A 13,031-nucleotide genomic window follows, 5' to 3' on the forward strand; every position below is an offset into this window, starting at 1 on the left:
TTTTACTGCCCAGAAGGTTTACTGAAGTAGACATGCTTCATATTGGATCTTTGCCATCCAGTATATTGAAGACAGTGAGATGAGAATGATGGAAATGGAGGAAAGAACAAAATGTGCTTGCTCATCTTCCCCCTATTGTGAATATAATTACATGATGGACTTCATTTATAAATGCATTCTGTAAATTTGACAAATTCTCAAAAACATAAGGTAAGAGAAATATTTATTTAAATTTTGCACAAGGAGTATATACTGGACAAATTCAATCAAGGAGTAAGTGCAATCAAATAAGGAAATACAGATGATTTTTTTCATAAGAAAACATTATGCAATCATGCATTATTTTTACAGTTAAAGGATTTTTTCACAGCTGTAGATATATTGCAAAACAAAACTGTGTTTCCAAAAGATATTCTTTTATATAACTTTTGTGATTCTTGGTGTTACCAATCAAAGAAATTATATATAGACAAGTGGAGTCATATTAAAAAATATATTTTGGTCATAGATGAGGTGCAGTTTCAAAACTTTAGTAAGCATTTCTCTTCTTGAAGATTTTGACATCTTTATTTGCATGTAATTTTTTTCAGTAGTTCATATCTTACATAATGATGTCAAACACAAACATGAACCAGAACTTGAACTTGAACCTCACATCAAAACATAGGTTTATACATCTGAACTTGTTCCTAGTCATACACATTTCATTCGGACTGAGGAACTAGACATCTCATTCAATTCATATCATTTTTTCACAGTAATTGTATCAAATTAATCTTGTTCCAGGTTTGGCTTATTAATTTTTGGTTTGTAAGTCCTTATGGAGAAATATACTTTAACATAAATTGTCCGGGATTATGATACTGTTTTCATAGTTCCTGTAGACACTGTGGATCTACAGAGCAGCAAATATGCCCATTCTAGAAAAAAGATGAAAAAGTGATTTATTTTTCAGCAGAGTTTTTTAAATTAAGCATGTGTCCCTGGAAACAATGAAATGGAGGGAGACAAAACCATTCATTAGCACTTGTTCAACTGTCCTGCATACACTTTCGTTTGATGTTCTAGTTAAACATTCTGCAATTTTTATTTGCCATCCTTTAATGACTAACATCACTTAAAATGAATACTTGAATCCCTTTTTTATATTATTATTTATTTGATACCTATGCACAGAACATATATACTCCTAAGCTGTATATTAATATTCCTTTTGAAACAGAGCATGCTACCTACCCTTGTTTTATTTTCATACATAATCAAATATCCTGGAAGTAGTTTGATATAACTATCAGCTACAATTAAAGAGTGAATGAGAAGCTTGTAGATACTTGATGTGTGATGGAAGCAGAATGTGCCCTATTCAGCTGTACTCAACAAATAGTTGTTGATCAAAGCGATTATTTTACAGATGCTAGTGCATATGGTTTGTTGTATTTTCTATTATTACCACAGCCACAAGTTAAATTGAAGATTGTCTTTTCTCTTGATCATACCATAGCAATAGACATAGCTAACTACCTCATCAGTTATTGTTATTAAGTATTGCAAGGTTGACAGTTAAAAGTGTAATAAGATTTCAGGATTACAATGATTTCTTTTTTTCTTGCATAACATTTTAACATACTACAGGTAACCTTTTCAGAATCTATTCATGTGCCTCAGATTATATTCCTATTAAACTGATAACATTTTTCTTAAATGTTGTTAGATTAACTAAAATAAAGAATAATGCTTCCAAACTTTCATCACTTGGTTTAGCTGAAGTAGAAAAGATCATGCCTAGAATTCCACCTATTTGTTTTAACAGTTATAAACTGGACTATGCATTCCAGCTTTTATGCACATTAATTCTTGGAAACCACTGGGAGTATAACATGGCCCCCCTTTTTGAATTTCATCATAAAAAAAGGTTGAACATAAATGTGCCTCACAAATAACTTACTGTGAATTGAATTCCACTCTGTGCCTTCATTCAAATTTAAATTCTACTTTGACCATTTTCTAAAAATAGCAGAAGGCTGCTGGCTAAATAAATTATATAACAGACATAATTTTGCTCTCTTTTCCAGTCTGTCTTATGTCAGGACTGCCATCTTCAGCTTGGCGCATTAATGGCATCCTGCCATCAAAGGCTAGGGGAGAGAGGTCATGGGGGGGGATGAATAAATGGGCAATAAACCTGTGTTAATATGTGATGGGAAATAGGGAGGGGGGAAATGACAGTCGAGGAAGACCAGGGATGCTTCAAACCAGTTTGTGCCAGCCTTCAAGGACACTGAGACTCTGGGAAAGGAATGTCAATTGCTCCAAATACTGGACATTAAAAAAACATCAAGACACCAGCTAATTGGATGGCGTTGGGCTGGACAAGTTGGGGGAGGGGAATGGATCCACAGAAAAAGTTTGTATGCTTTCACATGGGAAATTCAATTCTGGCCTGGCTATACTGCACTCAGCATCTTTTAACCTATCACTTCAACTAAATGGAATTGAGGATCTTTTTTTCTTAAGGGATTGAAGTAGGGCAGGTCTGACACTTATAGTGTATGTTATCATGCAACCACCTACTACTCTTTAAATAAACATTAGCCTAAATAAAAATACCATATTTTTTGGAGTATAAGATGCTCCAGAGTATAAGACGCACATTAGTTTTTGGAGAGGAAAACAAGAAAAAAAAATCCTGCCTCTGCCTACCAGCATCCATCACTATTCATTTGGCTAGCCCCCTTGCAGCAAAAAGCAAATAGCCTGGTAAATTTCAGCATGGTCTTGCAGCCTGATTTAGCATGAACAGCTAATTGGCGGTTGGATTGGCCTCCGGGAATACTGCCAATCAGCTGTTCCAGGTTGCAGGGATTGCCAGAGTTGATCGCCGCCTCCGCACGTCCCGTTTTTGGCTTCCACACATCACATTTTTAGCTGATTTCAGGTGGCGGGGATTGCCATCACCAATTCCCATCACCTGGAACTGGCTGAAAATGCGACACACGGAGGTAAAAAACAGGGCATGCGGAGGCAGCGATTGGTGGAGATGTGCTATGGTGATCCCCACAGCCTGGAACAGGTCTAAAATAGGCCGTGCGGAGGCTGAAAACACAACATGTGAAGGCCAAAAATGGCCATGAGTGGGGCCTGGCGGGCGGGCGGGGCTTCAGCAACATTTGGTGTATAAGACGGATCACAATTTTTACCCACTTTTTTGGTGGGTAGGGCATCTTATACTCCAAAAAGTACGGTAACTTAAAGACTTGATCTCAGAAGTAATTAGGAAGAAACTACATATTATTCTACAGCATATAATATTATTCTACAGAACTATTATTCTGCAAATGAAATGCAAATAAAAAGCATGTATTTAGTTTTCCTGTTACATGATACTATCAAATTTGCATTCCTCAGCCTTCATATCACTCTTTGCTACTAACAAAAATGAATAAAAATTAACCACTTTAAATACACTATAAAACTTAAAAATATTTAAGGCTGCACTTAAGGACTAAGAAATAGACACAACATCTTATGTCATGGTTATATTCAGCTAAAAGTAATTTTATAATTTTGAATAAAATTATTTTATTGCAAATTAAAGTCTTATTCCATTACCTGCCTTTCTATGCGGTCCAAGAACATTTAGAACATTAATATTGTCAGCCTCCGCTTTATTTTAAGTGTATTTCACCTACTGGACTGTTTTACTTCTTTTATTATTTTGTTAAAGGTTTTCTTCTTACTGAATGTCTTACATGATTTATGGGGGAGGGGGGAGGTTTGTATTGTTACCAGTGTTTGGCTGTCATTACAGGTGTAGGAGGAGATAGCCTTTCAAACAGACGTTTGAACTGATTTGGCACGTGAAAGTAACGGGAGTTGCCTGCTTCGTATTCCATCCAGAAGATTGACAGAGGGAGAATATCAGAAGTGAAACTACACGTGACCAAGGAGGAAGATGACATTGGATTATGACTGTTTGAACTCTGGTGGGAGGAGGGGTCAGGAGAGGATATGATGTCTGTGTTTATAGTATACCTTCAGTTCTGGCTTAGCTTTCATTGCAATCTGACGTGTTTAGTAAAAATTACCAATCTCTTCAAACGGATGGAGTTGGGTCTTTATTTTCTTAAACATTGATCAGAGGCAAGCTGACAAATATTCTATTTTGTAGTATCACATTATACTCATATAGCATGTAATGAGTCTCATTTTAATTATAATGTTGAGTTATTTAATGCATGACACTGAAAATACATCAAACTCAAACTCAAGGCCCGGGGTGTCAAACTCAAGGCCCAGGGGCTGGATCTGACCCATGTGGTGCTTATATCTGGCTTGCGGGGTCACCCTGGAAACAGCAAAGGATTGGCCTGAAGTGCCTCTGCCAGTGAACATGGAACTCAGGAAGGCTGCTCATTTTCACTGGCAGAGGGTTGCAGGAGGCTGTCACAGCCGAAAATGGAGCTCAGGAGCTCATTTTTGCTGGCAGAGTGCTCGGGCCACCACAGGCGTCCCGAACATGAGTGATGTCAAACTGGCCATGCCCATCCTGGCCACGCCCACCCCAGCCCCGATGTCAAACACAACCCTGATGCAGCCCTCAATGAAATTGAGTTTGACACCCCTGTGCTAGAAGAACCATTTATATACTAAACATGTTTGTCTTTTGTTTATGAAGAAAAATAATTGTGCCACAATCCTGAGGATAATGAATTTGGGGGTTTTCTTTCCAGCAGATCCAGGGCAAAGTGAATGCTAACTGTAAGAAGGACCTTGGAATCCTAGTGGACAATCATTTAAACATGAGTCAGCAGTGTTCCGCTGCAGCCAAAAAATCTAATACAATCCTTGGTTGTATAAACAGAGACACAGAATCAAAATCACATGAAGTATTAGTACTTTATAAAGCCTTAGTAAGACCCCTGGAATACTGCATTCACTTTTGGTCACCACATTACAAAAAAGATGTTGAACTTTGGAAAAAGTGCAAAGAAGAGCAACTAAGATGATTAAAGGCTTGGAGACTAAAACATATGAAGAATGGGTGCAGGATTTGGGTTTGGCTAGTCTAGAGAATAGAGGGACTAGACTAGAGAATAGAGGGACTAGACTAGAGAATAGTCTAGAGAATAGAGGGATGCGGTGGCTCAGGGGCTAGGACATTGAGCTTGTTGATCGAAAGGTCGACAGCTCAGCGGTTCGAATCCCTACTGCTGCCATGTAACAGGGTGAGGTCCCGTTACTTGTCCCAGCTTCTGCCAACCTAGCAGTTTTGAAAGCACGTAAAAATGCAAGTAGAAAAAATAGGAACCACCTTTGGTGGGAAGGTAACAGCGTTCTGTGCGCCTTTGGTATTGAGTCATGCCAGCCACATGACCACGGAGATCTCTTCAGACAGTGCTGGCTCTTTGGCTTTGAAACGGAGATGAGCACCGCCCCCTACTAGCATGTATGTTTACCTTTACCTTTAGTCTAGAGAATAGAAGGACTAGGGGGAACATGATAGCAGTATTCCAGTACAGTATTTGAGAGGCTGCCACAAAGAGGGGGTCAATTTATTTTCCAAAGCACCAGAGGGCAGGACAAGAAACAAAGGATGGAAAAGAAGGAAGCAACCTGGAATTAAGGAGAAACTTCCTAACAGTGAGGACAATTAACCAGTGGAACAGCTTGTCTTCAGTTGTTGTCAGTGCTTCATCATTGGAGGTTTTTAAGAAGAGACTGGATAGTCACTTGTCTGAAATAGTATAGGTTCTCCTGCTTGAGCAGACAGATGACCTCCAAGGTCCCTTCCAGCTCTATTCTGATTGACTGAAATAGAAGTTTAATTAGCATTTCATTTTCCTGAGCAAAAAGAAAAAAGTAATCCATACTAGAGTTGGACTGTGATGCAATAACCTCTACAGTACACAGCAGGAGCAGGAATTCTCTTTCATATTTTAAGAACTTAAAAATGCTTTCAGGTTTGGTCTAACTCTAACTCTTTCAGGGATGATTTGTTAATCATTTCTCTACAAATTTTAAGAAATAATGGAAAATCCAAAAGCAGAGAGAGAAATTTATTTATTTTATTTTATTTTTATTTATTTATTTTTGTCACAACATCATATAAAAAGGATTATATAGTATATAAACATATATATGAGTAAATATTAGGAGGTATAAGCACCAATATATATATAGGAAGAAGAAAAGAAAAGAAAAAACAACAACAATAGGACAGGAACGGTAGGCACGTTTGTGCGCTTATGCACACCTCTTATGGTCCTCTTAGGAATGGGGTGAGGTCAATAGTAGAAAGTTTTTGGTTGAAGCTTTTAGGATTATGGGAAGAGACCACAGAGTCAGGTAAAGTATTCCAAGCACTGATGATTCTGTTACAGAAGTCATATTTTCTGTAATCTAGATTAAAGCGGTTAACATTAAGTTTAAATCTGTTGGTTGCTCTTGTATTGTTGCAATTAAAGCTGAAGTAGTCTTTAACAGGAAGGACATTACAATAGATGATTCTATGAGTTAAACTTAGGTCTTGTTGAAGGCGACGGAGTTCCAAGTTTTCTAAGCCTAGGATTTCAAGTCTGGTGGGATAAGGTATTCTGTTGTTTTCAGAGGAGTGGAGAACTCTTCTTGTAAAATATTTCTGGACTCGCTCAATTGTATTGATGTCAGAGATATGGTGAGGGTTCCAAACAGGTGAGCTGTATTCTAGAATTGGTCTAGCAAATGTTTTATATGCTCTGGTTAGTAGTGCAGTGTTTTTGGAAAAGAAGCTACGCAGGATTAGGTTTACAACTCTTAGAGCTTTTTTTGCTATGTAGTTACAGTGGGCTTTGACACTTAGATCATTTGACATGAAAACTCCAAGGTCTTTAACGGGGTGGGGTCATCTGTAAGGTAATGTCCATCAAGTATGTACTTAGTGTTTGGGTTCTTTTTTCCAATATGTAAGACTGAGCATTTGCTGGTTGAGATCTGGAGTTGCCAAGTTTTAGACCAAGCGGTTAGATGATCAAGGTCTTTTTGGATGATAGATGCATTGTCTGTGGTGTTAAATAGTTTGACATCGTCAGCAAAGAGAACACAATTACTTGAGATATGGTCACAAAGATCATTAATGTATAGTATGAAGAGTGTTGGTCCAAGGACGCTGCCTTGAGGAACGACAGGAACAGGATTTGATAGAGCATTGCCAATTTTGACCACTTGTTGTCTGTTGGACAGAAATGCAGATATCCATTTGTGAAGGGGTCCTGAAATGCCATAGGATTTTAGTTTTAGGAGAAGTTTATCGTGTACTACTGAGTCAAAAGCTTTGCAGAAGTCTATGTAGATTGCATCTATTGTTTTGCCTTGATCGAGATTTGTCGTTCATATGTTTTTACAGTGAAGAAGTTTTATTTATTTATTTATTTATTTATTATATTTGTATACCGCCCTTCTCCCGAAGGACTCAGGGCGGTTCACAGCCAATAAAAAACACAATACATAGAATACAAATTAAAAACTATATAAAAAACTGATTCAATAACGGCCTAAAAATTTAGATACAATTTAAAACCCCATTTAAAACCCCCAATTAAAACCCATAAATTAAAAAAAACTAACCCAGTCCTGCGCAGATGAATAAATGCGTTTTAAGCTTGCGACGAAAGGTTCGGAGGTCCGGAAGTTGACGGAGTCCCGGGGGGAGTTCGTTCCAGAGGGCGGGAGCCCCCACAGAGAAAGCCCTTCCCCTGGGCGTCGCCAGACGACACTGTCGCGCCGACGGCACCCTGAGGAGTCCCTCTCTGTGAGAGCGCATGGGTCGGTGGGAGGTATTCGGTAGCAGTAGGCGGTCCCGTAAATAGCCCGGCCCTATGCCATGGAGTGCTTTGAAGACGTTCACCAGAACCTTGAAGCGCACCCGGAAGGCCACAGGTAGCCAGTGCAGTCTGCGCAGGATAGGTGTCACGCGGGAGCCACGAGGGCTCCTCTATCACCCGCGCAGCCGCATTCTGACTAACTGAAGCCTCCGGATGCCCCTCAAGGGAGCCCCATGTAGAGAGCATTGCAGTAATCCAGACGAGACGTCACGAGGCGTGAGTGACTGTGCATAAGGCATCCCGGTTCAGAAAGGCGCAACTGGCGCACCAGGCGAACCTGGTGGAAAGCTCTCCTGGAGACGGCCGCCAGGTGGTCTTCAAAAGACAGCCGCTCATCCAGGAGAACGCCCAAGTTGCGCACCCTCTCCATCGGGCCAATGACTGCTCCCAACAGTCAGCCGTGGACTCAGCTGACTGTACCGGGATGCCGGCATCCACAGCCACTCCGTCTTGGAGGGATTGAGCTTGAGCCTGTTTCTCCCCATCCAGACCCGTACGGCTTCCAAACACCGGGACAGCACTTCGATAGCTTCGTTGGGGTGGCCCGGTGTGGAAAAGTACAGCTGGGTGTCATCAGCGTACAGCTGGTACCTCACACCGAAGCCACTGATGATCTCACCCAGCGGCTTCATATAGATGTTGAACAGAAGGGGGGAGAGAATTGACCCCTGCGGCACCCCACAAGTGAGGTGCCGCGAAGTCGACCTCTGCCCCCCCGTCAACACCGTCTGCGACCGGTCGGAGAGATAGGAGGAGAACCACCGATAAACGGTGCCTCTCACTCCCAGTCCCCCCAACCGGCGCAGCAGGATACCATGGTCGATGGTATCAAAAGCCGCTGAGAGGTCTAATAGGACCAGGGCAGAGGAACAACCCCTATCCCTGGCCCTCCAGAGATCATCCACCAACGCGACCAAAGCCGTCTCAGTGCTGTAACCGGGCCGGAAGCCGGACTGGAACGGGTCTAGATAGACAGTTTCCTCCAGGTGGAGGGGAAACTGATATGCCACCATACTCTCTACAACCTTCGCCGCGAAGCGAAGGTTGGAGACCGGACGATAATTACCTAAAATAGCCGGGTCCAGGGAAGGCTTCTTGAGGAGGGGCCTCACCACCGCCTCTTTCAAGGCGGCGGGAAAGACTCCCTCCAACAAGGAAGCACTTGTAATCGCCTGGAGCCAGCCTCGTGTCACCTCCTGAGTGGCCAGCACCAGCCAGGAGGCACGGGTCCAGTAAACACGTGGTGGCATTCAGTCTACCCAGCAACCTGTCCATGTCCTCGGGAGCCACAGGGTCAAACTCATCCCAGACAATATCACCAAGACCGCCCTCAGACGCCCCGTCCGAATCGCCACAATTTTGGTCCAGACCGTCCCGAAGCTGAACGATTTTATCGTATAGATAACCGTTAAACTCCTCAGCACGTGCCTGCATCGGGTCATCCCGCCCCTGGTGAAGGCTGGAGCGGTCACCCAAACAGGGCGGCTGGGCGGTTATCTGCCGACGCAATGAGGGAGGAGGCGAGCAACGCCTCGCTTCCTCAGTGCCACTAGGTAGGTCCTAGTATAGGATCTAACTAGTGTCCGATCAGCCTCTGAGCGGCTGGACCTCCAAGAACTCTCTAGGCGTCTTCTCCGTTTCATCCCCTCAGCTCCTCGGAGAACCAAGGAGCCGGTTGGGATCTGCGCCAGGTCAGAGGCCGCAGAGGCACGACACGGTCTAAAGCCCCAGCCGCAGCCCGTTCCCAGGCTGCGGCTAGTTCCTCTGCCGTGCCGTGAGCCAGACCATCAGGAAGTGGCCCAAGCTCCGTCCGGAACCTCTCCGGGTCCATCAGGCGCCTGGGACGGTACCAACGTAATGGTTCCGTCTCCCTGCGGTGTTGGGTAGCGGTCAGAAGGTCTAGGCGAAGGAGCGAGTGATCTGACCATGACAAAGGTTCCGTGACTATATCTCTCAAGTCCAGATCCTTCAACCACCGACCAGAGATAAAAATCAGGTCCAGTGTGCCTCCCCCGATGTGAGTGGGGCCATCCACTACTTGAGTCAAGTCCAGGGCCGTCATGGAAGCCATGAACTCCTGAGCTACTGTCGATGACGAGCCAGCAGATGGCAAGTTAAAGTCCCCCATGACTAAAAGTCTGGGGGTCTCCACTGCCACCCCAGCAAGCACCTCCAGGAGCTCGGGCAGGGCGGCTGTCACGCAGCAAGGAGCCAGGTACGTGACCAGCAAGCCCATCTGACACCTATGACCCCACCTCACAAAGAGGGATTCACACCCGGCAATCTGAGGTACGGTGGTCTCCCTCGGCTCTAGACTCTTGTTGTAAGTTGCATGATAATTTTTTCCTGAAACCAAATTGTTTATTGGAGAGTAGGTTGTTAGTTTCTAAGTGTGAGGTAATGGATTGGTTGATGATTGATTCCATGACTTTGCAGTTGACGCAGCACAGAGAGATCGGTCTGTAATTTTCAACTAAGCTGGGGTCTCCTTTTTTGAAGATAGGGATGACTGTGGCTAGTGACCAAAGTTTGGGAAGGGAACTGGTTGTGAAAGCTTTGTCAAAGATTATGCTTAGGGGTTCTGCTATATTAGTGGAAAGGTTTTTTAATAAGTTTGCACATAGTCCATCGGGTCCAATAGATAGTGATGGTTTCAAATTATGAAGAGCTTTTTCAACGTTTTCTTCTGTGAAATCTATATGGGTTAAGTCATCATATTCAGTTCTAGTGCGTTTATGGAATGTCGGATATGTGTTATTGCTGTTAACAAAAACTCAGCCAAAGAAACTGTTGAAGAGGTTAGCTTTAACTGTTTCGTCATTGTATTCTTTGTTGTTAGAATCTTTTAGTGGTGGGATGGATCTTGAGTCTTTAAGTTTATTGTTCACAAAATTATAAAAGGCACGATTGGAATTTGGAATTTGTGCATTCCAAAGGTTCTCTTCTTGCTTGGTATGATAATTTGTGCATTCAGTTTTTATTTGGTTGCATATATTTTTGTAGCGGTTTTTGAAATTTGCTACACAGCCTTTTTTGTTTCTTTTCCAGAGGGATTTTTTTTTGATTGAAGCTTTTTTATTGATATGGGTAGTTTGCTTTTCCTGGTCATGGTGGTCATTTGTGGTACATATAGTTTAATGACTTTATTGATTTCAAGTAGGAAAACTCTATAGTGGTCTTCAGTGGTTGTGCAGGTTGCAAACAGATTTTGCCAGTCCAGAAATGAAAAATCGTTGTTTATAAGATCGTAGTTGGCTTTTTTGAAGTTGTAGCTGGGAATACTATTGTTATTACGATTTAAGTATGGACGTATATTGAGACGAAAATCAATCATGCAGTGGTCACTGTTGGAAAAAGGTTGTTTAATTTGTAGTCCATAAATTGAGTTGGAGTTGTTGCAGAAGATGAGATCAAGGCAGTTGTTGAGTCTTGTGTTGTTAGTTACAAGTTGTTCAAGACCTAGGTTTGTAACAGCGTTGTATAGTGTAGTATGGATTGGATCGGTTGTACATTCATTAGTTATCCAGTTTATGAGAGGTAGATTTAGGTCACCCAGGAAGATGAGAGGATATGGGCAAGAGATAGCCCAGGTTAGCAGTGAGGTTAGCATGTTTGCATGGGTAATGTAATAGTCAGGGACCTTGTAGCATAGTAAGAATCGAAGAGTAGTGTTGAGGGATAGGTCACATACAATAGTTTCAGGAAGAGAAAGTTTTTGTGCAACTTGGATATTTTTTAGATTCAGTGACTTTTTGTAAAAGATAGCCACTCCACCACCTCTTCGGTTTTCACGATCTGATCGATAAACTTGGTATTCTTTGTTTGAGATAATGGAGTCAGGAAGGGATGAGTTCAGCCATGTTTCACAAACAAAAATAATATCTAATGTACCACTGTTTAACAAGAGGATAAATTCAGGTAATTTGTTAACAAATGCATTTATCAATTTGCATTTGAGATCTGTAGTAATTGGTGTTGTAGAGGTAAGGGGCGTGCATACCTAGTTTTGGATGTTTATAGGTTGGGGGTTGTGCACAATAGGTGGTTGAATAGATGGTTGGATGGGTGGTTGGATGTTTTGTATTGAGATGTTTGGTTGAATGGTTGGGTGGGTGGCTGGTTGGATGGTAGTTTGGCTGGTTGGATGGATGGCTGTTTGGATGGCTGTTTGGGTGGATTGTTGGATGGCTGTTTGGATGGCTGGTTGAATGGCTGTTTGGATGGCTGGTTGGATGGTTGGTTGAATGGATGGTGGGTTGGATGGTTGGATGGTTGGTTGAATGGATGGTAGGGTGATGGGTACTTGGTTGAATAATGAATAATTTATTTATTTATTTATTTATTTCGATTTTTATACCGCCCTTCTCCCGGAGGACTCAGGGCGGTGTACAGACAAGTAAAAATTCAATATATAAACATTAAAAAGAGGTTAAAAAGAAATATTATAATGTGGCCGAAATTTTAAAACCATTTAAAATCTTAAAACATAAATACCCCAATAAAATTTCAATCCAGTCCCGCTTGAATAAATAGGTGCGTTTTCAGCTCACGCCGAAAGGTCCGAAGATCAGGCAATTGACGTAAACCGGGGGGAAGTTCATTCCAGAGCGTAGGAGCTCCAACAGAGAAGGCCCTTCCCCTGGGGGCCGCCAGCCGACATTGCTTGGCGGACGGCACCCTGAGAAGGCCCTCTCTGTGTGAGCGTACGGGTCGGTGGGAGGCACAAGGTAACAGCAGGCGGTCCCGTAAGTAATAACTAACCCTTCTTTCTGATGCGAACAATCCCTAAAAGTTGGTTCTTGAAAATATTCCAATTTTTTTGGGGGGGGAGGGGGAAATGAAAAGAATCATCTTTTCAAAATGATAAGCATCATGATTTATACCTAAATAGGACTGCCTTGAACAGTGATAGTTTTGTTCATAGAAATCAATTCTATGAATAGTAGAAGAAAAATTGGACAAATGAAAATAAATTAGGTTGGATAAAAATCTGTAGTGTTCATTTAGTTACAGATGTATCATATGATTCTTTGTTGCAGATGCAAGGTATTTTTATAATACTTATTTCCCCGATATCATATCCAAAAAGACTACAGCAATTATATTAAGAAGCAAAAAGGAAAATCTTGACATTCAGAATAGATATTTTTATTTTCTAGGGGCCTAGAATTG

General features: G+C 41.9%; 1 protein-coding gene across 2 annotated transcripts in view; it reads right to left on the minus strand.

Moving 5' to 3' along the window:
* Positions 1-256: 256 nt before the first annotated feature.
* NELL2 (neural EGFL like 2) overlaps positions 257-13,031 on the minus strand; it is a 551,557-nt gene continuing 538,782 nt past the window's right edge. For both annotated transcript variants that reach the window (XM_058191222.1, XM_058191220.1), the window contains one exon: positions 257-920. In XM_058191222.1, coding sequence (XP_058047205.1) covers positions 870-920 — 51 coding nt within the window. In that variant the 3' untranslated portion in view covers positions 257-869. The remainder of the gene's footprint in view (positions 921-13,031) is intronic.

This window comes from Ahaetulla prasina, chromosome 7, assembly GCF_028640845.1.
Source record: "Ahaetulla prasina isolate Xishuangbanna chromosome 7, ASM2864084v1, whole genome shotgun sequence".
In the NCBI taxonomy this organism is placed as follows: domain Eukaryota; kingdom Metazoa; phylum Chordata; class Lepidosauria; order Squamata; family Colubridae; genus Ahaetulla; species Ahaetulla prasina.